The following is a 26,543-nucleotide window of genomic DNA, read 5'->3' on the forward strand; positions in this document are numbered from 1 at the left end:
CTGGAGAGTGTCCAGAGGAGGTTACAGAGCTGGTGAAGGTTTGGAGGGGAAGCCGTGTGAGCAGCGGCTGCAGTCCCTGGGTTTGCTCAGCTGGAGCAGAGCAGCCTGAGCGCAGAGCTCATGGGCTGCAGGTTCAGCAGGAGCAGGAGGGGCAGGGTGAGCTCTGCTCTGGGACAGGGACAGAGCCCAGGGAGCAGCAGCAGATGTGCCGGTGGGGCAGTGGGACCTGAGGAAAAGGTTCTTCCCCAGAGGTGCTGGACACTGAACAGGCTCCCAGGGAGGTGTCACGGCCCCAGCTGACAGTGTTCAAGAAGAGACCGGACACCGTCCTCAGACACACGGGGTGACCTGTGGGGTTGTCAATGCAGGGACAGCAGTTGGACTCCATGGTCCTGTGGGTCCCTCCAGCTCAGGACATTCTGTGGTTCCACGATCCCAGGAGTCCCCACGTCTCCAGCCGCACAGCGCACCGCGGGACCGCTGGGAACTCACCCACGCGCAGCTCGGTAAACTCCGCGTCCTCCGTGGCTCCGCACTCCTCTAGTTTCACAACGCCCGCAAAGCTGGGCTCTGGAACGCCGTACTCTGCCAGGGGAGAGAGGAAACGTCTTTACGGGCTCTCTCAGCACCGGTGGGTCTCCCCTCGCCGTGCCCACCGCACTGCAGTGTGTCCTCCCTGTCCGTGTGTCCATCCGCCTGTGCAGAGCAGCGCTCACCGGGTGTGAGTGCAGCCAGTGCGGTTCCCTCCAGGCGATCCTGTCCCGTGGGGCGCTGCGCTGCTCCTCTGCTGTCCTGGCTGTTCGCACCGAGTCCGAACAGCAGAGACTCTGCTCATGAGAGAGATCCAACCTGTTACGTATTTTTCTAACACTGTTACTCCCCCTGACCCTGCTCCTCCTGAGACCTGAGGAGTCTCACAGTATCACAGTATGATTGGGATTGGAAGGGACCTCAAAAGCTCATCCAGTCCAATCCCCCTGCTGGAGCAGGAACACCCAGGTGAGGTCGCACAGGAACATGTCCAGGTGGGTCTTGAATGTCTCCAGAGAAGGAGACTCCACAACCCCCCTGGGCAGCCTGTTCCAGTGTCTGTCACCCTTACTGAGAAGAAGTTTTTTCTCAAATTTAAGTGGAACCTCTTGTGTTCCAGTTTGATCCCATTGCCCCTTGTCCTATCATTGTTTGCCACTGAGAAGAGCCTGGCTTCATCCTCGTGGCACTCACCCTTTAGATATTTATAAACATTAATAAGGTCACCCCTCAGTCTCCTCTTCTCCAAACTAAAGAGCCCCAGCTCCCTCAGCCTTTCCTCATAAGGGAGATGCTCCACTCCCTTAATCATCTTGGTTGCCCTACGCTGGACTCTCTGCAGCAGTTCCCTGTCCTGCTGGAACTGAGGGGCCCAGAACTGGACACAATATTCCAGGTGTGGTCTCCCCAGGGCAGAGCAGAGGGGCAGGAGAACCTCTCTGACCTACTGACCACCCCCTTCTAACCCACCCCAGGTCCCATTGGCTTCCTGGCCACAAGGGCCCAGTGCTGGCTCATGGTCATCCTGTTGTCCACTAGGACCCCCAGCTCCCTTTCCCCTACACTGCTCTCTAATATGTAATTTCCAGGGCTATCACTGTGACACCCTCTGGCTGGTGACAGCGCCGCGCCAGCGCCGCGCCTGAGCACAGAGCTGTGATTCATCTCTTGCCTGCGCTTGGTTCTGCTGGAAGCCCTCTCGAGGTCTCCTCGTCGCCGTCGCAGGGCGCTTCTCCGCTCGGAAGCCGGGACAGGAGGTCAGGTTTGGAGACTGCGTAATCTGTTGAGGGACAGACACAAAGGTTTCCCTGCTGCTGTGGCCGGGGGGGGAAGCTGCGCTCCCCAAACCAGCCCCATCAGCCAGACCCCTCCGGGAGACGGCGGTGAAGGGAAGCTGCTAAATTCGTGTACCCTGTGATTAAGTTACAAAAGACGTACCCACCATTAACCAACTGACATGATCAACGCTTTCTGACCACCTGCAAAATAAGGGGGTGTTTTTCCAAGTTTTAGGTTTTTCTGTGTGACAAGAGGAGACAGAAGATTCAGTAACACATTGTTTAGAAGCAGAGTGCTTAGTTTATATTTAACTAATAATTAATAGATGTGTTGTAAGTAAGAAACGAAACAATTATAACTAACATCATCAACTATTGCTTAGCATGGAGGATGATCCCCAGTGTTCCCCAGCACTGACAGAACAAAGAATACTGCTTAACAGTATCATTGACTCCGCTGTTAAGCTTATTTCTCCGTTTCAGCTTCCCAGGTATGGGGAAAAGTCCCCAAAACGGAGCTAGTTTGGCAGTGCTGATGCCTGCGATGAAAAGCGATCCTTACCCAGAGAGATGAGAGGTTCGTTCTCGCCTCTCAGCACGTTTCTGCGCGGCTCCCTCTGCCATTCCTCCAGATCCTCCCGCTCCGGAGCAGAAACGTCGGCGGTGCGGCTGTCGAACATCACCTGGACCTGCAAGCGCAAGAGGGACACCCTCGGCACCCGGTCTGTAGCCTGGAGAGATGAATCCTCAGTTCTCTATTCACCAGCTGCGGGAAAATCCTGTTTATTGTTGCTACCACACGTCAAGTACCGAAAGGAGAGAAAAATTCCTGCCTTGGAGCATTCTTGTGACACAAAGAGGGTAACGACTCAGATCTTCAGTTTAAAGGGCTTTCCTAATTCTCTGAGAACCCACTGTGAATTCCACAATGTTCTTCCCTAGCCTGATCCCATCAGGTAGGCAGTTTGTGGACCTCGGTGTGGGGAAGAACAGAGAGTTTATCGTTAAAACTCCACAGTCTGTCCTTTTACAGTGAGATAAAGAGGAATCTAAACGTATAGAGCGATGGCTCGATGCTGACGCAAGGCAGGGGATGGGTGCTTACAAGCCACGCTGTTCCCGCGGGGTTCACGGAGCATTTCAGGCCTCACGGGAGATGGTTGCCGGGTGAAGACCGAGCGTGTTGGAGCTCGGGGGAGCAAAGCGGCCCTGGCCACCCGCTGTGTCCGTCCCCTCCAGCGCCCTGAATGACCCATTTGTTACCTTGGGGACCTCACCCCCGGGGGGCAACTGCAGGATCCAGAAATGCTTGTTCTTCAGCAGGTTCTCCATGTTCTCCAGGCGCTGCTGGAGCAGCCCGTACCCCTGGATGAGGGTGCCCAGCACGGCCAGCTTGCTCTCCAGCTGGCTCCCGAATTGCACTAGGGTTTTCCTGCACTCGGAGCATTCCTCCTCGGCGCTCCCCGCCCGGCGCTCCAGGCTCCGCAGCCGCGCGGCGTGGGCGCCCACGCTGCGCTCCACCGCCCGCACGGCGGCCACCAGGGGCCACAGCGGGATGCCGGCACCGAGCGGCCGCGGGGCTTTCCCGGGAGCCGCGGGGCAGAACCAGCTCGGCGGCTGCGGGGGCTCCATTCCCGCCGCGCTGCCCGGCGGGGAGAACCGGAGCGCAGGGCACTCGCGGGGCCGCGGCACCGGGACCCGCCGGGGCCGCTCGCCGCTGCGGGAAGGGGAGAGCCGGGTCAGGAGCGCCCCGTCCCCGCCGCGGCACACCGGGCCCGGCCCTTCCCCGCACATCAGCCCCGGCGCACCGGGCTCGGCTCTTCCCTCCCGTGCGCGGCCGCCGGGCCCGACCTCCCTCCCCTCCGCTCCGGACCTACCGCGCTGTACCGGCGCCGCCCCGCTGCCGCGGCTTCACCTTGCCACCAGGGGGCGCCGCTCCCGCCGCCGCTCGCCACAGCGCCCCCCGGCGGCCCGCAGCGCCGCGGGAGTGATTGACAGCTGTCAATCACCGATAAGCGGTTGCTTTGAGGGAGCAGCCAGCTGCGTGAAAACCCCCCGACGGCCCCCGCCGCGGCGTTTACCCCGCCGGGAAGAGCCCGCTCCGGGGTGACACCGGGCGGCGGCCGCCGGCCCCATGGCGTGTGGCGGCAGCGGGGCGGTGCGCGGCGCCGCCCGGCCGGCAGGAGGCGCTGCGGGCGGGGGCGGGGCCCGCGGGGCCGGCGGGAGGGCGGCCCGGGGGTGGCGGCGGCGGCTGCCCGGGGGCGGCCGGCCCTGCCCGCCCGGCCGGGGCCATGGCGGAGCTGCACGCCCGCCTCGAGGAGCTGGAGCAGCGGCTGGAGCGGGTGGAGGCGGCGCTGCGGGCCGGGCCGCCCCGGGCGCTGCGGCTGCCGGCGGTACGGACCGGGCCGGGGTCGTTGTGGGGCTGAGGGGGCTGCGGGTGAGCCGGGGGGCGCCATTGTGGGGCTGAGGGGGGACTGGGGCTGCTCGTGGGCCACGGAGGAGGCCGTGGGGGGCGATGGGGGACTGAAGTGGGTCCGGGGGTCACTTGTGGGGCCATTGTGGGGCTGAGAGGGGCTGGGGGTGAGCCTGGGGGCGCCATTGTAGGGCTGAGGGGGGACTGGGGGCTTCTAGTGATCCACGGGGCCACTTAGGGGCTTGTGGGGGGCGATGGGGGATTGAGCTGGGTCCGGGGGTCACTTATGGGGCCGTTGTGGGGCTGAGGGGGGACTGGGGTCTTCTAATGATCCACGGGGCCACTTAGGGGCTTGTGGGGGGCGATGTGGGCAGGAAGTGGGCGCGGGGGTCACTTATGGGGCCATTGTAGGGCTGAGTGGGGAATGGGGGTGAGTCTGTGGGGCCGCTGAGGGGCTGTTGGGAGCTTGAGGTGGCTCAGAGTGACCCTGGGGTCGGTTGTGGGGCTGGGAGCTGTTTGGGGGGCAGCTGGGGGGTGAGGTGGCTTTGTGGGGCGTGGGAGCGAGCATGTGGAGCTCCATACAGGGGCTTTGGGGAGCTGCCGTTAGGGGTGATGTCTGAGGGGCCGGGGGCTGTTTTTGGGGAGCTGCCCCTCCTGCAGCCCGGCGCTGTGTCCCCAGGTGCCGGTGACGTTCGAGGACGTGGCGGTGCAGTTCAGCGCCGAGGAGTGGGCGAGCCTGGACGACGAGCAGAAGGACCTGTACAGGACGGTGATGGAGGACAACTACGCGTCGCTGGTGTCCTTGTGTACGCTCCGTTTGTGCCGGTTTGGCAGCCGCTGTCGCTGCCCGGGGACCTCTCGGGGTTGCTTTTCTGCTTCTTTGCGTTTCACTGGGATCTCCAGCCCTCAAATGATCCGCTCAATTCCCTGCCCACTCCGGCGGTGGGCGGAGGTTGGCAGGTATACAAGGGAGGGGGGAGTAAATGCTCAGTGTCTTCTCCTCGTGGAGAACAGGTACAATGAGCTCCCTGGTTTGTCCTCACAGAAATTCCCTCTTATCCTCACAGAAATTCCCTCTGCCATGTCTGTCTGGATCCTCGTGTGGTTCCGTGCCAGCGCGGTGGACGTGCTGTCCGTTTGTCTTGGGCGGGGGAGCGATGCTGGTCACAGTGTGGGGGGAAGTCTCGTGGGGCAGCATTTGGGGTGCCACCGGCTGGACTTTCAAATGCGTGACCCTCGCAGCTAGAAATGAACTTGCCAAAATCCAGTTGGACTCAACGATCTTGAAGGTCTTTTCCATCCTAAATGATTCTCCGACACCCTGCTCAGCCCAGCCAGGGCCTCATGCCTGTAGTTAATTCTTTCTGGTGCTCAGATGATGGAGAAGGACGCTGGACTTCCCTTGTGCTGTGGGACTCCCCTGCAAGCGCAGCCCGAGGAGCAGAAGCGCGAGCGTGATCCCAGGGCAGGGCAGGGAGCTTGTGGCCGTGACTTTTGTCGCTGTGGGGTGAACCAGCCGCTCATCCTCACCCTGCGCTGCGGGCCGCTGGGGAGCGGCAGCGCCGATACGATACAGTGGTCTGGAGCAGACACGGGTGGTGAGGCAGGCAGGGAGGCTGCAGGGAGATTCACCCGCGCCAGCGTTCAGTCGGGAGCCGTACAATTCTCTTCCTGTGCTTCAGGGTATTTTCCTTCCTGCAGGGTGAATTTCTGGGAGAACTGGGGCTTTCTGTAGCGGGGATTTCCCCACATGGAGCAGGGATGGGTTTTCTTGCAGGTGTTGCTGGGGGGGTTGTCAGACATACCAGAGGGTGCTTTTCATGCTCCCCCATAAACGCTGCCTGCTGGTCCCTGCTGCAGCCGAAACTCCCCGTGTGCCGGCACTGACGCTGCCCCGGCTGGAGATGGAGTTTTGCAGGGCCAGGACTGGCTCCGTGTTGACAGGCTGTGGGTGCAGCCACAAGACCCTGTCGCATCTCCTCTGATGTCTGTCTTGTTCTTGAGCAGACTGTGCCCTGTCCAAGCCTGAACTCTTGTCTCGGATCGAGAGAGGAGAAGAACCGTGTGCGCCAGTGGAGCTGGACCTGGAGGGAGCCGGCGTGTCCCCTGAGCCACCCAAAGGTGCGTGACACTGGGTTTCTTCTGTGCCAGGACCCTGGGATGACCGCGGTCCCTGCCTTCAGCCACAGGGGCTGAGGTGTCTCCTCATGGCTGTGGACAGTCTGCGTGAGGGGAGGACACAGGGGGCGTGTGCAGGGACACATCGGTAGCCTGGAAAGCCTCCCCTGAGCCCGCAGCTGCTGTGTGCTGCGCTGCACAGACGCTGCTGCCCCGTGCGCCTGGGAGGGAGACGCCCACCCCTGCGCTTGCAGCGCTGAGCTCCCGGCTGGCTGCAGCGAAGCCAAGCGCCCTTCTCCTCCCCAGAGCCAGGCCGGCCATGCTGCACGAGCGATGATGTTCTGCTGGAGATGACAAAGGAGCCTTGTGAGGGGAGCTGTAGGGACCCGGAGAGAAGCAGGAGCCTGGCGGTCACAGCGAACTGCAGCACACGTGAGTGGCTGGAAAATCGAGCTGACGTGAGAGATCCTGGGCCTCTGCCTGGTTGGTTCTCACCCAGCATCATCCTCGCTCGTCTTTTCTTCGCAGCACACGTCCCTCGCGAAGCCACCGCTGTCCCGGCGGATCTCAGCCAGCCCAGCCCATCGCCATCCTGCCCTCTCTCCACATGTTATCGTGAAGCGGTGAATCTGAACTCGTCTTCATCGCCTCCCCCAGCAGCAGGTACGGGGACAGGGCCCTTCATCCCTTCTTGGCAGGACTGACGGCCTAGAGGAGCGCCAGCTCGCTCAGAGAGTAGCAGGAGGTTTGCACAGGGCTCTCTCAGGGCCTGGGGCTTTCAGGACAGGGTTTTACACGATTCAGATGGGCCAAGAAGGTGTTCTGGTGGTAAATCCTGCTGCCAGCTTTGAAGATGTGTAGGATGAGGCATGGCATGGTGGGAACTGGCCCACCCATTGATCGGCTTCAAAGGACAAGCCCACATGTGTCCATTAGACTCCTCCCATCCCACATGGTGACATTTGTCATCTCAAGCCATCCTTGGGGTGTCCACAGGGATGAGCTGTAGCAGCCAAGTGTGAAGACACTGAGCTACAAGAGGAGAGCGGGGCTGAGATTTGTGCTGGCTGAGGAGGGTGTGGGACGTGAGGGGGGGACACAGGAGGAAAGCCCCTTGCTGTTTATGCCTTGACCTCAAAACCACGTGGAAGAGTGATGTTTGGGTTCTGAAAACTTCCCAGCAGGTGCTGAGGTGGGGATCCCAGTGGAGGTACCGCAGGAGGAGATTGCTGCGGAGAAGGTGGCGCTGCCTGAAACACCCTCGAAAGGTCTGGAAGAGGAGGCTGTGAAAGATTCAGGGGATGATGATGAGGCTCTGGTGGCAGATGTTCCCGAAGAGCTGCGTAAGGAGGTGATACCAGATGCCTGCAGAGCAATGGCACAGGCAGAGCCCAGCTGCACGGTCACCTCCCCGGAACAGCCCATGGAGTCCCCGAGGGAGCCCATGGAGTCCTTGGAAGAGCCTGTGGAGTCCCTGAGACCGTCCGTAGAGTCCACAGCAGAGCACATGGGGTGCCCAGGAGAGCCTGTGGAGTCCCCGGGGGAGCCTGTGGAGTCCCCAGGGGAGCCCATGGAGTCCTTGGAAGAGCCTGCAGAGTCCCTGGCACCGTCCGTGGAGTCCACAGCAGAGCACATGGGGTGCCCAGGAGAGCCCGTGGAGTCCTTGGAGGAGCCCGTGGAGTCCCCAGGAGAGCCTGTTGAGTCCCCAGGAGAGCCCACGGAATCCCCAGCAGAGCCCGTGGAGTCCCTTGGACTGCCTGTGAAGTCCCCGGCAGAGCCAATGGAATGCCCAGGAGAACCCATGGAGTCCTTGGAAGAGCCCGTGGAGTCCCCAGGAAAGCCCATGGAGTCCCTGAGAGAACCCATGGAGTCCTTGGAAAAGCTTACGGAGTCCCCGGCAGAGCCCATGGAGTCCCCAGGGGAACCCATGAAGTCACCAAAAGAGCCCGTGGAGTCCCCAGGGGAACCCATGAAGTCACCAAAAGAGCCCGTGGAGTCCTCGGCAGAGCCCGTGGAGTCCCCAAGGGAACCCATGAAGTCACCAAGAGAGCCCGTGGAGTCCCCAGGGGAACCCATGAAGTCACCAAGAGAGCCCGTGGAGTCCTCGGCAGAGCCCGTGGAGTCCCCGGCAGAGCCCGTGCACGGTTCCTGCGTGGGCCGGCCCGCCGCCTGCCAGCGAAACTCCACCCGGGAGAAATGCTATTCATGCCCCGTGTGCCAGAAAAACTTCCTGCTGAAGATCAACCTCACCATCCACCAGCGGAGCCACAGCAACTGGCCGCCCTACATCTGTGTGCACTGCGACCGGAGCTTCATGTCCAAGGCGAAAATCCGGTGTCACCTGCGGACGCGGGCGGCCGAGGGGTTCTGCCAGCTCTCGGAGGCGGAGGAGAGCTCCAGCCAGGCCCCGTGCCCTGACCGCCAGCCCCACGACCCCGGCACGGACCATGACACGGCCTGGGAGAAGCCCAGCCCCAGCAGGTACCCGCTGTCCCCGGGGAAAATGATGTACACGTGCAACGAATGCATGGAGAACTTCTCCAGCCAGAGCTTTCTGATCCTGCACCAGCGGCGCCACACCAAGCGCCACCGCATCCTCTGTCCCTGCTGCAACAGGAGCTTCACGTGGGCCTCGGACTTTGTGCGGCACCACTGGACGCACACGGGCGAGCGGCCCTACCAGTGCGGCGTCTGCCAGAAGACGTTCAAGCGGCGCTACCACCTCAACGTGCACCAGAGGACACACGTGCGGCAGCAGAGGCCGTACCCCCGCGAGGACAAGCCGCCCGTGCCGGCCGCTCTCGTTTAGGCACAGACAGGACGGGGGAGCGGGAACTGCGGCAGAGTGGGGGGAAGGCGGGAGGTGGCGTCCCGGGGACAGGGGGATGCTGTTGGACCTTCTCCGTGACCACGGTCACCAGCGGGTCGGGTGAAAGCTGGAGCACGAGCAGGGCTACCCGGATCCCCCTGCCCTGCCGTGGGGATGGTGACACCCGGCCCTGCTCGTGCACACCCTCGCACTGGGGGTCACTCTTTGTTCCCGGGTCCCGGTCAGGGGGACAGCGGGAGCAGAACTGGGTGCTGCTATGATGGAGGACTCGTCCTTTTTCTGGAGAGCGCCAATAGATGCTGTAGAAGTCAAGATGCTTCCCGTGGCTGGACGTGGCTTCCTTCGGCTTGGGCGGGGGGGCTTTCTGTGCGGAGTGGAGCACCAGCTCGCGCTGGGGGTGCAGTACAGCACAGCACAGTACAGTACAGTACAGCACAGTACAGTACAGTACAGCACAGTACAGTACAGCACAGCACAGTACAGTACAGCACAGTACAGCACAGGGGCTACCGGGAGCGCCGGGGGGTCTGCCTGGAGGGTGAGTGAGGCTGGGGGTGTCCGCCCGGCGGGGCAGTGAGGCTGGAGGGGACGGGGTGTGGGGGGACTGGGCCGGTGTCCCGGGCAGGAGCCACCGTCCCGGCATGGGGACCGGAGCGGGGCCGGAGGGTCCCGGGGGCTCCGGGGCGGGGCGGGCGCGGGGCGGTGCGGAGCGGCGGGCGGGCCGGCAGGGGGCGGTGCGGCGGGAGGCGGCGGCGGCGCGCGCGGCCATGTCCCGCTGGGCCCCCGCTCAGGTACCGGGGGGCGGCGGGTCCCCCTCCCCTCCCCCCCCCCGCGCTCACCGGCACCGCGGGCACCGGGCGCGGCGATCCGGAGCGCCCGCGGCGCCGCGCCGGGCCCCGCTCCGCCGGGACGGGCCCCCGCGCCGGGCTGCCCGGCCCTCACCGCCGCTCTCCCCCGCAGCAGGAGCCCGAGTGGGCGCCCGAGCCCTGGCAGCCGCTCCCGCACGGCCCCGGCGGGGACAAGGCGCCCGCGGCGCCCGAGATCTCGCTGTGGACCGTGGTGGCCGCGGTGCAGGCGGTGGAGAGGAAGGTGGAGTCGCAGGCCCTGAGGCTGCTGAGCCTGGAGGGCAGAGCGGAGACGGCCGAGCAGAAGGTGTCGGGGCTGGAGAAGGCGGTGCTGGAGTTCGGCAGCCGGCTGGAGCGGCGCTGGGCCGCGCTGGCCGCGCTGCTGCAGGACAACGCGCGCCGCCTGGACACGGTCGAGCGGCAGCTCCAGCACCGCGGCTGCTGGGCGCCCGGCGCCGGGGATGGGCACAAGGTAACCGGGGCGAGCCCTGGGGAGCGGGGCTGGGCCCGTGGTGACGAATGGGGACGAGCCCCGGCTAGCGGGAGTGTGCCCAAAGGAACGGGGACGAGCCCCAGCGAAGGGGGATGTGCCCAAGGTAACGGGGATGAACCCTGGGGAACGGGGTGAGTCCGTGGGGACAAATGGGGACAAGCCGGAGCTAACAGGAATGTGCCCAAAGTAACGGAGACAAGCCCAAGATAACTGGGATGGGCACAAGGTAACGGGGACGAGCCCTGGGGAGCGGGGGTGAGTCCATGGTGACAAATGGGGACAAGCCCCAGCTAACGGGAATGTGCCCAAAGTAACGGGGACGAGCCCCAGCAAAGGGGGACAAGCACAAAGTAATGGGGATGAACCTTGGGTAATGGGGACGAGCCCACAGTGACAAATGGGGACAAGCCCCAGCTAATGGGAATGTGCCCAAGGTAACGGGGATGAGCCCTGGGTAATGGCAACATGCCCATAGCGACAAGCCCCAGCTAACAGGAATGTGCCCAAACTAACGGGGATGGGCCCTGGGGAATGGGAATGAGTCCATGGTGACAAATGGGGACAAGCCCCAGCTAATGGGAATGTGCCTAAAATAACAGGGTCAAGCTCCAGCAAAGGGGGACGTGCTCAAGGTAAGAGTCATGAGCCCTGGGTAATAGGGATGTGCCCACGGTGACAAATACGGACAAGCTTCAGCTAATGGGAATGTGCCCAAGGTGACAGGGATGAGCCCTGGGTGATGGGGACATGCCCATGGTGACAAATGGGACAAGCCCCAGCTAACGAGGACGTGCACATGGTGAAAAGCAGGGACAAGCCCCAGCTGATAGGAATGTGCCCAAGGTAAGAGGGGTGTGCCCAAGGTAACTGCAGCAAGCCTCAGCCCACAGGGCTGTACTCCGGCTAATAGAGATCAGCTCCAGCTAACAAGGACGTGCCCCGGCTACCAGGGATGTGCCTGGGGTGATGAGGAAAAGCTCTGACTACCAAGGATGTGCCGAAGATAACGGGGACACACCCGCAGAGGTGAATGGGGACAAGCTCGATGTCATGCGGATGAACCCCAGCTAACGGGGACATGCCCAAAGTAGCAGAGATGTGCATTGGGTGGCCAGTGGGACGTGGCGCTGGCTCTCAGGTGCTGTGCCTGGAGAGCCAGCATGTGAGGCAGCAGCCAGAGACCTCCCGCTTTCCGTCCCCAGTGAAAGGAGGAGCAGAACACGCACCCCGAGCATTTCCAGCCTTGCTGGGTCCCACTGGTCACCTCACCAGTGGGACGGTGCCTTCCCGCCCGTCCTACTCCTGCGTAAGGGGGAGCAGGCTGCTGATCCGGGGAACCAGAGGTGCTTGCAAACTTGTGTGTGTGCCAAACAACTGAGCCTCGCTGGGCCATCCTGAAGTCGTCCCTGGGTCCGGGCTGGGACTCCGTTCCGTCGGAGCTCTGGGCTGTGTGACCCTGCAGAGCGGTGGGGCCGGGGCTGGATGAGGAGGGGAGCGCCACGGTGGTCCCTGCTGCGTTTCAGGTGGCAGCGGCGTGCGAGGGCGACGCGGCCGGCTTGCCGGAGCAGGCGTGGGGCAGCTCGGACGGCCGGCACAAGGAGCTCTACCAGGTGGAGGTGAAGGGCAGTTACGAGGTGTCGCTTGGTAAGGGCTGCTCTGTGTTCCCGGTCAGACGGTATCGTGCCCGGGCTGGGTCCGGCTTACGGGCGCTGTGTGTGTGGGAGCAGGTGGAGGGCGCTGCGGGGGGGTGGGCATCGCTGCGGGGGGGTGGGCATTGCCGTGGGGGGGTGGGCATCGCTGCGGGGGGGTGGGCATTGCTGCGGGGGGGTGGGCATTGCTGCGGGGGGGGTGGACATCGCTGCGGGGGGGTGGGCATTGCCGCGGGGGGGTGGACATCGCTGCGGGGGGGTGGGCATCGCTGCGGGGGGGTGGGCATTGCTGCGGACCCGCACTCGGTGTCTGCGGGGCAGAGGACGTTCCCCGCGGGTTAGGACAGCACTGGGAGGGGACTCGGGTGCCACGCTCACACTGTGTGCTGCAGCCTGCTTTCCTGCACCGTGTTTCACCAGGACACGGGCTGTACATACACCACCCTGCAGGGATTTGCTACCGGCAGACCTAAATTTTAGCACCAGTCGTTTTTGGCTGAAATCATAGAATCAGAGAACCATTTTGGTTGGAAAAGCCCCTCAAGATCATAGAGTCCAACCGTTCCCCAGCCCAGCACTGCCCCATGTCCTGAGAACCTCATGTCCGTCTGTCCAGCCCTCCAGGGCTGGTGACTCCAGCACTGCCCTGGGCAGCCTGTTCCAATGCCCCACAGCCCTTTGGGGAAGAAACTGTTCCCAGATCCAACCTCACCCTCCCCTGGGCAACCTGAGGCCGTTTCCTCTTGTCCCATCACTTGCTACTTGGGAGAAGAGACCAAGCCCTCCATGCTCCAGCCTCCTGTCAGGCAGTTGCAGACAGCGAGATCTCCCCTCAGCTCCCGTTCTCCAGGCTGAACAGCCCCAAAATGTTAAGGGATGCTGAATGCCCAGTGCTCGCTTCTTCCCGGGGTCACTGCAGCAATTTGCCTGGTTTGGCTGCCACCAGTTTACTTGCTCTGATGGTCCTGGAGAACCTGACCGCTGCTCTGGGGTCCCAGGAGCCCTGCGGGCACCCCCAGCTCCCGCTGTGTGACCGCGGCCCCTTAGCGAGGGCACCGGGCACTGGTCCCCAGAGTCACCTCGAACTGCTGCCTCCTCCTTCCCAGGGCCCGGGGACAGCGGCTCCAAGCCCGCTCTGCTGCCGCCCGGGGACGGGGACGGCCAGGATCCGGGTGCCGGGACGCACGGGCTGCTGGAGGCGGGAGCGGTGCCGGGGCAGCTCGCTGACGGTGAGTGCCGGGGGGGCCGAAGCCACCGACGCCGGGCTGGGCCGGGTCTGTGCCGGGTCTGGGCTGGGTCTGGGCCGGGTCTGTGCCGGGTCTGTGCCGGGTCTGGGCCGGGTCTGGGCCGGGTCTGGGCCGGGTCTGTGCCAGGCGTGTCTGCCGAGTGAGGGGCTGGAGACCAAACCTTGAAGCCTAGAAGAGCCCCGTTGCCAAAGAGAGCGGGCAATGGGGAGACCCGGGGCCCGGCGCAGCGCGGGGGCGGCTCTGCGGCCATGCGCCTGCGGACGCGCTCCCGCTGCTCCTGGAGGGTTTTGCTTTGATCCTTTTCCCAGATTCACCCACCTTTCCTGACAAAGCTCCTTCCAGGACAGGGCGCTCTGCAGCTTCAGCTTGGCCTCCAAGTTTCCCATTTCGCATTCTTTATGAGTGTTGCGTTGTCAGTCCATCAGATGTCCCCAGGGTCTAAGATACCCAGATAACCCACAGCAGGTGCCAACGCGCCCTCCAGCCCACGTGTCCTGCTCCCGCTTTGCTCTTGGTGAAACCTTCTTGTTCGCTTTCCAGCGGCTCGTTTGCCGGTTCATGGCGCAGGGCGCCGCAGGGGCGGCTCAGCCCCGCTCTGGGCCTGCGGCACGGGCGCCTTTCCCTGGCCCAGAATGAGCCGCCGTCTGTCCGCAGGTGAGATCGTGATCAAGACGGAGGAGCCGCCGCCGCAGGAGGAAGGATCCGAGCTCCTGGCTCTGCCGCCGGCGCCCTCGGGGAGGCCGGAGGAGGCTCCGCCGAGCCCGGAGCAGCCGGTGCCCTGGGACAGCCGCGCTGCCCCGGACGAGCAGAAGGCAGCGGGAGAGGCCTTCGGGGAGCTCTGCCAACACATGGCCGCCCAGCCTGAGTTTAAGCCCGTGGTGGTGCCGCTGGAAGCTCATCCCGTCCCGGCCTTGCCCTTCCCCACGGAGCAGGTGCTGGGCGTGGGCACCGACCAGCCGTTCGTCCTGCCCCAGGGGACGCCCCCGGGAGAAGACACCCCCGCGGAGGTGCCGTCGTTTCGGCCCGGCTCGGAGGAGCAGCGCCGTCCCTGCGCCGCGGGGGCCGAGCCCCGCGCGGCCCCGCTGGGCTGGAAGAGCGTCCGGCTGAAGCGCAACCTGCTGGCGCGGCAGCAGAGCCAGGCGAGGAAGAGCAACGGCTCCTTCATCTGCACGGCGTGCGGGAAGAGCCTGGCACACCACGCCGCGCTGCTGCGGCACCAGCGCCTGCACACGGGCGAGCGGCCCTTCCAGTGCCCGGCCTGCGGGAAGAGCTTCAACGAGAAGTCCAACCTCAACAAGCACTACCGCATCCACACCGGGGAGCGGCCCTACCGCTGCGCCGCCTGCGGCAAGGGCTTCATCCAGAAGCACCATCTCCAGAAGCACCAGCGCATCCACGGCGGGCAGCTGCGCGGCGGCTGGGCCGGCCGGCCCGCGCGGGCCAGCGCCGCCGGCGAGCGGCTCTACCGCTGCATCGAGTGCGCCGAGAGCTTCCCGCAGAAAGCCTCGCTGGAGGAGCATCAGCGCCGGCACACCCAGCAGCGCCCCTTCCAGTGCAGCGGCTGCAGCAAGAGCTTCCGGCACCGGCAGTCTCTGAACCACCACCAGAAGGTCCACGCCGTTGCCAGCTCTCCCGCCGTCAGCTTGCCGAGCCGCGACCAGGACACCAGCCCCTGCAAGGCTTTGACCCGGGATAGTCTGTAGCGAGGGCCGGAGGACGGAGGGGACGGCGTTTCTCCGCAGAGGCGCGGCAGCCTGTGACACCGGGACACGCCGGCAGCTGGTGTCACAACCGCCGCGGGGCTCGTGGCACCACCACAGCGCTCGTGGCAGCGCCGCGGGGCTCCGCGCCGCCCGGGGCTCCGGGAGGAGCAGGATGGAGGGAGGTTGATGTGCTGCGTGGGCAGGGAAACGCGCAGGGGTGAAGAGACCGGCCCGAGAGGCAGCGGAGATGTGGAGTCTGGGGCCGGGCCGGTTGTGCCGCTGCCCCGTGGAAGGGGAATCGGCCGAGCAGCGGCGGGGCCGGGTACGGCGGAGCGGTTGAGCTCAGGGTTATTGGCAGTGCCAACGCGGAGGTGACGCGGGGCAGCGGCGGTGGAGCAGCCGGGGTCGTTGGCTGAGCTGGGAGGGGCTCGGATAAAGGACTGGGCTGACGTGGTCTCCGTGTGCTCTGGGGTGTCTGCGGGGGCGCAGGCTCCGGCTGACAAAGGGGACCTGGGTGCGCGGCCTCGTAAATCATAGCAAACAGTTTTCCGGTGGGTGCGGGGGGGTGCAGCTCCCGCTCGGCACGCCGCGGTCCCCACTGTCACCCGCTGCTGCCCGTGGGCTCAGGGCCCCCTGCTCTGGGGGGGAAGAGCCCGTCCATGTCCCGGGGAGGAGAAGGTTGGGGTGGCCGCGATCAGGACCGTGACGGGGGGAATGCAAAGCTGCCCCACAAGAATGTGGAGCCGCCACTCACACTGCGGGATCTGCCCTGTGGGAGCTCTGGCAGTGCTGAGGGCTCCTTGGTGGGACAATGGGATACCTGCCTCCTGCTTGCACCCTGCCTGGAACTGCCCGTGCCCCTGCCCGTGCCCCTGCCTGCAGCCCAGCCCTGGCGGCCAGGGTCACCCGTCCCCTGCTGCAGACTGCCTCCGGTCCTGGGGCCGCTCATCCTCCCCTCTGTGGAGGGCTCGGCCTTCCTGACCACGGCCCCCGCGTGGAAACCGCCGTGGTGGGGCCGGGCTGGCATGGGGCAGCACGAGGCCGCAGGGTCGGGGTGTCCCCAGGGTCGGGGTGTCCCCAGGGCTCAGCCCCTGTGCCCGCTGTTCATCCCCACGTGGGAGCACCCAGCACTGCTCCATGGGGACCAGCAGCTCGAGGTCCCCAGTGGAACCTGCCTGGCCCTGGGGCTCCCTGGGGGCAGCACCCGCAGGCGGTGACACCCCAGGGTGCAGGTGGTGACACCCCAGGGTGCAGATGGTGACACCCCAGGGTGCAGGCGGTGGTGACATCCCAGGGTGCAGGTGGTGACACCCTGGGGTGCAGGCGGTGACACCCCAGGATGCAGGGGGTGACACTCCATGCTGCAGGCATTGCTCGCATCCTCTCCCTTTGGCCTGGGGCTGATGGTGACATCCTGGGGTGTGTGGGTGATGATCCCGGGAGCTGCTCTGGGAGCACCCAGGGTGATGATGACATCTCGGGAACATGCTGGGGACAGCGGTGGGTGACAGGACCCCAGGGACAGCTCTCCTGTAGATATATCTCCCCCAGCACGGGCTGAGGTGGTGGCGGCCACGTCAGCCTGGTGGCTCCTGGTGGCCTGGTGGGCGGCGGGACCCGCGCACACCACTGCGGCAGCGGGGCGAGGGTCCTGCCCCCTGCTCGGCCCAGTGCAGGCGACTGGGATGGCCTGGGGATCTCCAGCAAGGCCTGGGCTGCTGAAGGGACAGAGCGTCCCCCGTGTGGCCGCAGAGCCGGGTCCGGCTCCCGGGGGTGGTGGGAGGGCAGAGTCCACACTCCCGGGGGCCGTGCAGCCTCGTGGGGCAGTTCCCCCAGCCCCGCTCCTGGGGCTCCCCAGCCCCGCTGTGACAGTCCTGTCCCCACAAGTGTCCAAGGCCGGGCTGGATGGAGTGTGGACCTGGTCCAGGGGAAGGTGTCCTTGCCCATGGCGGGGACTGGACTATGTCATCTTTAAGGTCCCTTCCACCCCAAACCCCTCTGTGACTCCCCGATTCCCCCCCGTGCTCGCCCTTGGGATGCTCCTGGAGCTGCCGGCAACAACCCCCAGCCCGGAGCCGCCCTTTGCCTCGCTCTGCTCCGGCTGATCCAGCTCAGCGCCCCCAAAACCCGGCACGTGTACAAATACTTTATTGATTCCATAGCCTGAGAAAGGGATCTGGGGGTTCACAGGAGACGCTGGTCCCGGTCACAGCAGCTTCAGAAGAAACACCCTGGCTGGGGCAGTCGGCCCCCCACACCGCCCATGCTGGCCCACTGGCAAGACCACCACACCGGCCGACTCGTGTCACTGGGATGAACTGGGGGGCGCTGGGATGTCCCCGGGCAGGGACAGGCAGCTCAGTCACTGCGGTCCTGCTGTGCCAGAGCACAGCGCTGCCAGACCCACCACCACCGCACCCCCACGTCACCGACCACCCCGGCGTCCTGCAGGGCTTGGTGGAGGCAGCGCCGTCCCTTTGGGGACACAGAGCTGAGCTGTCACCCTCACAGCCGCTGCCAGAGCCCGGGCACACTGCGCTGCAGGGGAGAGGAGGCGAGAGAGAGCCAGGCCCAGAGAGCAGTGGGACGTCGCGTGTGTCCCCAGGAGCAGCCGTGACACTGCTGTCCCTCCCGCGGGACACCGCTCGGCGCTGGGGGCAGGACCGCACAGCACACGGGCATTTGCTCAGCACCCGAAGCGACGCTGCGCCAACAGCCGCCCCGCAGCCCCTGCACCTTTGGAACGATCCCATGAACAAACCGGTTCCGCATGTCCCTGCCTGGAGAGGGACAGGGACTCGGGTGACAATAACTAATTACATCAAACAACTCAATGAAAAAAGAACACACCCGGAAAATGAAACTCGAAGTGTCCGAAGAGCCGCACTGGTTGGTCTGCACGGCGATGCCGCAGGAGCTCGTTCCTCTCTCTGTACACGATTCGCGCTTCTCAGCGGCACGTGTGGCACACGCAGGACACGCGTGGGTTGGGTGGCTCCCGGGGACGCCGGAGCCTGGCCTGGTTCACGGCTCGCCGGGCCGCGGTTACCGCCTGCCGCCGCGCCGCTCTCCCTCCGCCAGCGACTGAGGTAGCGAGCAGAACGAGTCTGCGGGGGGTGGCTATGGGGGGATTCTGCGTGGGTGGTGGAGGTGACGTGCGGTGCAGAGCGGGGGCTGCTCCCGCGCTCCAGGCGCCCGGGCGCGGGCGGGTCCCGGTGGGGCGGCTGCAGCGGCGCGGGGCCAACGTCACCGCGAAGCACCGCTGCGGGGACCCCCATCGGTGCAGTGCCGCAGGAGTTACCCCCGGGTGTCGCTGGCTCTCCTGGGCTGGTCTCGCTGGAGGAAGGAGCGAGGGCCTCAGAAACGCCCGCGGCGCCCTCGCTAACACAGAATGTTGTGGCTTGATTGATTCTACACACCTTCCAGTGCACAGCCCAGCAGCTCCCATCCTGATGGAGGGGCACAGCACGCCTCCCCCCGGGCAGGTCATTAAACCGGTGTGCTGGGGGTCTCTGAGGTGCCGCGCTCTCTTCATCCAGCGTCTTGGTCGATAAACGTGGTCAGTGAAGCGAAGAGCTCCTTGGGAATCCCACCCGTCTCGCCGGCCCCGTTCCCTTCTCTCTCTCCGCTCTGTGTTTCCAAACGCGCGGGGTCAGCTCGGCGTGAGCGAGGGCTGAGCCCGGCTGCTGCTGGCGCTCCCCGGGCCGGGCTGCGGCGGTGCCCGCGGTGTCCCAGGGAGCTGGGCCTGGAGAGTCGTGTATCAGCCAGCAGACGCCAGAGTCTGAGGAATGGTAAAGCGGTTTTGATCACCGGAGCCTTCTGCGGTTTCTGTGGCGGCATCCAAGGTTCTGGTTCCTCCCACAATTCAGGAAAGCTCCTCAAATCCAGTGGCCAGACGGTTCGCAACCCCCGTGCCCCACCCTGTGCAAAATCAACGCTCAGTTTCCTTCCAGGGACACAAGCAGCCGGGATCTCTCCCGCTGTCATTTCTCCGTCAGCGCCGCAACCACCGCCCTGGCTCCCAGTCTGACCACAGGCTGGGTGGCCCTCCCGGCCCAGCCGTGCGCGTGGCAGCTCCTGTCCAGCAGCCTGAGCTCCGCGGGACTGAGCCGCAGCGCTTTGGCCGCGGGGCCGACGCTTCTCTCGGCCGCCTGGGCTGGCGAGCGGGGGACCCGCAGGTCTCTCTGCGGCTGGGGCGGCCGCGGCGCCGGCACGAGCGCCGCGGGCTGCGGGAGCGCGGCCGGGCCTTTCTGGCGCTCGTGGATCTTCTCGTGGCGCTCCAGGTGAGTTCTGCGGCTGAAGTTTTTCTCGCAGGCGCTGCAGCAGTACGGCCGGTCCCGCGCGTGGGTCTGCAGGTGCCGCCGCAGGGAGAAGGGGCAAGAGAGAATCTTTTTGCAGAGCCTGCACTTCATCGCAGGCCTCGTCTGAGCCCTGGGACCCTGCTGCTGGGAGACACACGCGCCGGACAGTCTCCCCTTGTCCGGCTCCTCCTTGGCCTGGCCCAGCCAGGTCCCCCCAGCGTAGTTCCCGCTGCCCGGGCTGTGGGAGCCTCCGCAGGAATCCCTGCACAGCCTCCTCGGCCGGATCCTCAGCTCCGGGTGCACGTTCCCCCAGACCTTGGCCCCGAACGCCCTGTCCTGCACGTGGATGCTCTGGTGCAGGTCCAGGCGGCGTTTGTCGGCGAAGCTGATCTCGCACACGGCGCACTCGTAGGGCCCCTCCTTGGCGTGGCTCCGCTGGTGGATGATGAGGTTGATTTTGAGGCGGAAGCGCTTCCCGCACTCGGTGCAGGGGTGCGACCACTCGCGCACGTAGCCGCGCCGGCAGCTGCCCATGAGCAGGCTGCTGCTCTCACACCTGCTCGGCTTCTTCCTGCTCCTGGCCTTGGGCTGCTCGCTTTTGGGGCACTTCTGGATCTCTGAGCTGGCAGAAGACGCAGAGCCCTCTTGCAGCGCCTCGGGGTCCTCTTCCTTCACCTCGACTTTTTCAGGAGGAGCCGCTTCGCGTGAGATTTCGTTCTCCATCAAAAAGCTTTCCTCTGAAACAGAACGGCACAGGCGACGCTCGCTCCTGCTCCCAGAACTCGGGTTAAATCCCAAAGTGCTGAGCAGGTTTTTAGCCATGAAGGAGCCATGAAGAAATCTGAGCACCCAGTTTGGAGAGGAGCGAGTGCCACCCAGCCCACGCGCCCCAAATAACCCGACGTGGTCTTGGGGAGCAGATCTCGTGCTCCCAGGAAGAACCGGGCTGTGGTTTGCTGCAGGGCCATCAGGGTCCACCACTAACACCGCGACAAGGATGGCCAGGAGAGGAGGACACGGCCTCGAGCTGCACCAGGGGAGGTTTAGATTGGATATCAGGAGAAAATTCTTCCCGGAAAGGGCTGTGGGGCATTGGAACAGGCTGCCCCGGTGGAGTCACCATCCCTGGAGGGGTTTAAAAGGCACACAGATGAGGTTTTTAGGGACGCGGTTTAGTGGCAGAGTTGGGTTATGGTTGGACTCATGATCCTGAACGATTCTGTGATTCTAAGATGCAGCAGGAAGAAAAGGCCTCGGAAGAGCGGCAGCCTGCGGCACTCGGGCTGTTCCCCGCGGGCGAGGGCCGTGCCGCGGGCAGCGCGAGCACCGAGCCCGGGGCAGCTCCACCACAGCGCCGGAGGAAGGAAACACGTCACTGCTACCCGCTCCCCCGGTCCTGATGCAAGGAACCCAGAGGGTCTGCTCTTTCCACAGAGGCGACTGGGCTGCAACGCCCCACACCAACCCCTCTCCCTCACTCCGTGATGAAAGAGAGGCCTGAAACTTCCTCCTCCCTCTGTGTCTGCAGCGCGTTAACAAGCGGGAGCTGCCTCCCGCCCCCCTGCACAGGGTCACTCACCGGCGCCGGGCTCCGCCGGGCTCTCTTCCATCTCTGCCTCGGGCTCATCTTCCCCGCCCGGCTCCGCTTTTTGCGCGCTCAGGGACATGACGTTCATCACCAGGATGGGGAGTTCTGTTTGCACACAAGAGCTGTTTAAAGACCTGGGGACAGCTCACGTCTCCCCGCGCTGCTGTGGCGCTGCCTGGAGACACGTTGGCTGTGCAGAGGAGCCAGAGAAAGCTGCGGCTCCAGAACCCCTGATGTGTTGTGCCAGGCGGGGTGAGGTTGGATCTGGGAACAATTTCTTCCCCAAAGGGCTGTGGGGCATTGGAACAGGCTGCCCAGGGCAGTGCTGGAGTCACCAGCCCTGGAGGGCTGGACAGACGGACATGAGGTTCCCAGGACATGGGGCAGTGCCGGGGCTGGGGGAATGGTTGGGCTTGATGATCTTGAGGGGCTTTTCCAACCCAAATGATTCTGTGGGTCTGTGGAAAGCACGTGAGGTGTCCAAAGGAACCGGAGTGACACCACACAGCACGACCAAGAGCAGAGGGAGGGCTGGGAGGAAAGTCCCCAAGGTGCCACGGCTGTCACCTCTGCAGGGCCACCTCATCCCTCCTAACCGCTCCCCACCAACTCCACAGGTAGTATTCCCATATCACCCTGTGTCTGGGCCTTCAAACCCCTTCATTTTCTCTGGTGGCACCTTGGCAGCACACCCCGAGGGTTCTGCTTTTCCCTGGTGATGCTCCTCTTAAGCACAGAGACCCGTGTGCTCCCACAGCCACTGAGAGCTGGGACAGAACGGCCCGGGGCAGCAGGTCCCGGTACCTGCGTCACTCACCCGTGTCACCTTCTGTGGGGACTTTATCTTCTCCCGAAGCCTCTTCCTTCTGATTCGTCTCTTCTGGTGTGTGCGGGGGCTTCTGACCATCTGGGACAACTGTCTGCGGGGGCTTCTGACCGCGCGGGACGTGGGGCTGCGGGGGCTGCTGGACATCCGTGACGCAGAGCTCGTCCTCCCTCTCGACCCGGCCCAGGGCGTCAGGCCTGGGCGCAGCACCGGCTGCTCGCGGCAGAGAAACACAGGAACCGGCTGCACCTTCGTGCTGTCAAACCCTCCAAGTGACCCTTCTCTCCCTAAGGCCAGAGCCCGCAGGGAGGGCAGACACGAAAATCTACCCCTGCTCTGACCAGAAGTGCGGAGCTGCTTCCTCAGCCCCGGGGCAGCATCACCCGTGAGCACGACCACCGCTCGAGCGCAGAGAATCCAATGGACTGAGATCTCAAGGGAGAGGGGCAGCCGCTGTCTGTGTAACAGCTCTCTCCTCTCTTGACAAACCAACGTGACAAACCGAGCCCCAGACACGCACCTGGGGCTCGTATCGCTTCTGCATTGCCTCCCCAAGGGCCGGAGCTGGCCCCCGCCCTAACCAGTGGGGCCGGAGCTGGCCCCGCTTCTGCTCCCCTCTGCTCCCCTCGCGTCCCCAGCTCCTCGGTCCCGCAGCACGGAGCTCTCGCTCACAGCTCTGCACACACTTTCTTCTTCTCCCGTGTCTCTCAGGGTCCTCTTGTCCCTTTCCAGCGTCTCCCACCTTCTTGTCCAGCCTTCGTGCTCCTAACACTTTTTCCAGCTCTCCCGTGCCGTGCCCAGGGCTCTCCCGACACCAGCAGCTGCCCCGACCTCCTCCTCCCAGCGCCGGCCCCCAGGTTCCGGCCATGCCGCCGCGGTTCCTCTCACCAAGGCAAGCAGGAGCCTTTGGGAGCCCCAAGGCTCACACTCGGGTGAGGAAGGATTGCCAAACTGCACCGAAACAGAACTGGAAGGGACCACAGGGTGCGTCCCACTGCTCCAGACTCAGCGCAGCCCCTCCTGACGAGCTTTGCCTGTTTTACCCACAGCACTCAACTGACCAAGTGTAAACATTCCTCTTGGAAGGGAAGATTCGAGGTACACCAAGGAAGTTCAGTCAATACAGTCAATAGAGCCTCTGAGGGGTTCATTGCTAACCAATGTGCTGCTGGGACATGCGACAACACCGAGGCAGGAACTGCCACCTCCCCCTGGCTCCCACTCACCTGTGTCACCTTCCACAGGGACCTTCTCTCCTCCCAGAGCCTCCTCCGTCTGGTCCAGCTCTTGTGGAGCCCGTGGGGGCTCCAGGCCCCCCCCGCCGTGCGCCTGCGGGAGCTCCAGACCGCCAGCGGCGCCGGCCAGCGGGGGCTCCCGGGCGTCGCGCACAAACAGCTCCTCATCCCTCTCCATGCGGGCCAGGATGTCGGGCTTGGACACGGCGTAGTCTGCTCGGGGCAGAGGACAGCGCGGTTCATTAATCCTGCCTGCGCCTTCCTTCTGCCCAACCCGCACACGCTTCCGAGTGCCCCCTCTCTCCTTACGCGCAGAGCTCACAGGCAGGACAGACAGACACTAACACATCACTTGTACTGCAACAAGGGAAAGCTGGGATGCTGTTCTCTTGGCCCTGTGTTGGGATTCACCCTGAGCACGGCTGTAGCTCAAGTACAGACAATACCTCAATAATGGAACAGGACCTAAAATCTTAGAAAGGGTTGTCTTTAACGTTTTCCTCCCGTTTCAGCCTCAGCAGTGGTTCGGAGAGCGATTCTGAGCCATCGCTCTGGTGCAGGGACAGAAACGCGCTCTGCGGAGCCGCCCGTGTCAGCGGCAGCGCCGGAGGAGCAGCTTTGTTCTGCCTCCACCGAATATCACTGGGAAAAGCGAAGCCCCAACTCCAGCAGCTGTGCAGAGCAGCATGTTACTAGTCCTGCCCAAGGAACAGCTTTTGGTTGGGAATATGTTACAACCCAAATCATCCAAACACATGCTGAGCGTCCTTAGAAAAACCGAGCACGAGCAGGTTAGTTCTTTACCGAGGCAGATGGAACCGTCCCTGTCACTTTACAAGGGCCTGAACAGACAGAAAACAAGAACCAGCTCAAGGTGCAACTCTCAGACTTGATCCAGATAACTCCAGAGCGGTGCTGGAAGATCATGATGGCTCCCTGACCCTGGGATCCCCTTACACGGCCACTGCAAACAGCACTTCACATGGATATTTCTTTTTAATAACAGACCATAGAATCCTGGAACAGTTTGTGCTGGAGGGACCTTCCCAGCCCCAGTGCCCCCCCTGCCATGACAGGGACATCGTCACCAGCTCAGGGTGCTCAGACCCCGTCCAGCCTGGCCTGGGATGTCTCAGGGATGGTTCATCCACCCCCTCTCTGGGTACCTGGGCCAGGCTCTCACCACCCTCAGGGCAACAATTCCTTCCTCATGTCCGGTCTGAATCTCCCTCCTTTAGTTTGAACCATCACCCTTGTCCTGTCACAACAGGTCCTGCTCAAAACTCTGTCCCATCTTTCTCACAGGCCCCTTTTAAGCACAGAAAGGCCACACTAAGGTCTCCCAGAGCTTCTCTTCTCCAGCTGAACCCCCCAGCTCTCTCCCCTGTCCCCAGCAGAGCTGCTCCAGCCTCGGGTCATTCCTGGGGCTGCTCTGGCCCCTCTCCAGCAGCTCCATGTGTGTCCTGTCAGGGACCCAGCGCTGGAGCAGCACTGCAGGGGGGTCTCACAGAGCAGGGCAGAGGGGCAGGATCCCCCAAACCTGCTGGTGACACAGCCCAGGACTCGGGTGGTTTCTGAGCTGCCAGCGCACGTTGCTGGGTCATGTTGAGCTTCTCCTCAGCCAACACCCCCAAGTCCTTCTCCTCAGGGCTGTTCCCAGTGCACTCTCTGCTCAGCCAGCATTTCTGCTTGCGATTGCTCCAAACCCCCGTTTGTACGATTACTGCTGTGATTATTTGCTACAGGTATCTCTTACAGACACTGTTCGTGGCTTAAAGCAGGGAGGAGGGAAAACGCAGGGTCTGACTGCCCAGGAGAGGTTCTGCTGGCCACAGAAACCCAGCCCCACCCAAACAGACCATTCGCTGGGCTGTGGTGAGAACGAGCCTGGCCCAACCGCAAGAAAAGCTCAACCGGAGGCGCAAACCCGGTGCCTCACCCAGGGAGATCAGCGTCTCGTAGTTCCCCCTCATCACAGCCCGGTACAGATCCTTCTGCCAGCGGTCCAGCCTCTCCCACTCCTGCTCGTTGAAGTACACGGAAATATCGTCGAACGTGATCGGCACCTGGAATCACAAACATCACGCGCTTGGCGACTTCAGGCACGGTTGGAAAACTGGGAACTGGGCGTGTGAGCTGAGCTTTGGCTGGAGCTCAAGGCAAATCGTGGCTGCGAGCGGCAGCTCCGGGACTCGCAGGTGCTCAGCCACGCGAGCCCAGCGCTGAGATCTCTCTGGCATTTCCTAAGCCCTGGCGGAGGCGCCACTGGTGCTTCCGTACCCAGCCGGACGCCGTTACCTTGGGGATCTCGCCCTGGGCGCCGGGGGGCAGGCGCAGGATCCAGAAGTTCCTGTTCTTGAGGAGGTTCTCCACGTTGTCCAGGCGCTGCTGGAGGTGGCCGTAGCGCTGCAGGAGGCTGCCCAGCGCCGTCAGGTTGCTGCCCAGCTCCCCGACCAGGTGCTCGCAGGCCAGCAGGCGCCGCTCGGCCCGCTCGGTGCGGCTCCACAGCTCCTGCAGCTGCTGGGCCTCCGCCTGCCCCATGGCCTGCGCCGCCCTGCGCCGCGGGGTGCCCGGCTCCTGGGGGACACGCGCGTCAGGCCTGGGGACCCACGGGTGGCACCCCCGGCCCCACATCCCCAGGGGACCCCCAGCCCCTGGCTGCCCCCCCAGCCCCTCCCCCCCAAACTGATACCCCTGGCGACCCCCAGCCCCATATCCCCAGGGGACCCCCAGCCCCTGGCTGTCCCCCCAGCCCCTCCCCCCCAAACTGATACCCCTGGCGACCCGCAGCCCCATATCCCCAGGGGACCCCCAGCCCCTGGCTGCCCCCCCAGCCCCTCCCCCCCAAACTGATACCCCTGGCGACCCCCAACCCACATCCCCAGGGGACCCCCAGCCCCTGGCTGCCCCCCCTATCAGGGGACCCCCAGCTTCCCCTCCCCAAACTGACACCCCCGGGGACCCCCCAGCCCCTGGTGCTCCCCCAACCCCCAGCCCGGCACCCCTGGGACGCCCCAGCCTCGCTGCCCCAACGGGACCCCCCGCAACCGCCACCCCGGGGTCCCCCCGTCCCCAGGCCCTCCCGGGCTGCCGTGCCGAGCCCTCCGCGGCCCGTCAGCGGCGGCGGGGCCGGGCGGGCCCGGGCGGCGGGTCCCAGCGCTCACCGGAGCGGGGCCCCGGCGGGACATGGCGCCGCCACCGCCACCGGCCCCGCGCGCCCTGCGGCAGCGCCGCCCGCCGGGCCGCCAGGGGGCGCCGCTGCGGGGGCGGGGCTGGGCGGGCCGGGGCGGGGCCTGGCGGGCCGGGGCGCCCCCTGGCGGCCGGGAGGAGGCGCCGGGCGACCCCGCGGCCACGCACGGACGGGGCGGCCCGGGACACCGACCCTCCCGCACCCCATACACCGTCCCAGTGCCTCAGTGCCAGCGACCACCGGTGCCACCGACCGCCCCGGTGCCACCGAACCCCAGACATCACTGACTGTCCTCAC

General features: G+C 64.6%; 2 protein-coding genes across 2 annotated transcripts; one reads left to right on the forward strand and one right to left on the reverse strand.

Moving 5' to 3' along the window:
• Nucleotides 1–9,936: 9,936 nt before the first annotated feature.
• Nucleotides 9,937–15,312, forward strand: LOC308053397 (zinc finger protein 212-like; the record flags this gene model as incomplete). Its single annotated transcript, XM_080364246.1, has 5 exons — nt 9,937–9,960; nt 10,130–10,486; nt 12,031–12,151; nt 13,263–13,385; nt 14,058–15,312. The coding sequence occupies 5 exons, from the start codon at nt 9,937–9,939 to the stop codon at nt 15,104–15,106; spliced, it is 1,674 nt and encodes a 557-aa protein (XP_080220372.1). The 3' UTR covers nt 15,107–15,312.
• A 3,777-nt stretch (nt 15,313–19,089) lies between these two features.
• LOC308053398 (uncharacterized protein) lies at nt 19,090–26,244 on the reverse strand (the record flags this gene model as incomplete). The annotated part of the gene is made up of 7 exons (XM_080364247.1): nt 19,090–20,144; nt 20,987–21,100; nt 21,813–22,034; nt 23,048–23,269; nt 24,996–25,122; nt 25,355–25,633; nt 26,221–26,244. The coding sequence occupies 7 exons, from the start codon at nt 26,242–26,244 to the stop codon at nt 19,090–19,092; spliced, it is 2,043 nt and encodes a 680-aa protein (XP_080220373.1).
• Nucleotides 26,245–26,543: the final 299 nt, after the last annotated feature.

Source organism: Nesoenas mayeri (genome assembly GCF_963082525.1).
Source record: "Nesoenas mayeri genome assembly, chromosome: 2".
Lineage (NCBI taxonomy): Eukaryota > Metazoa > Chordata > Aves > Columbiformes > Columbidae > Nesoenas > Nesoenas mayeri.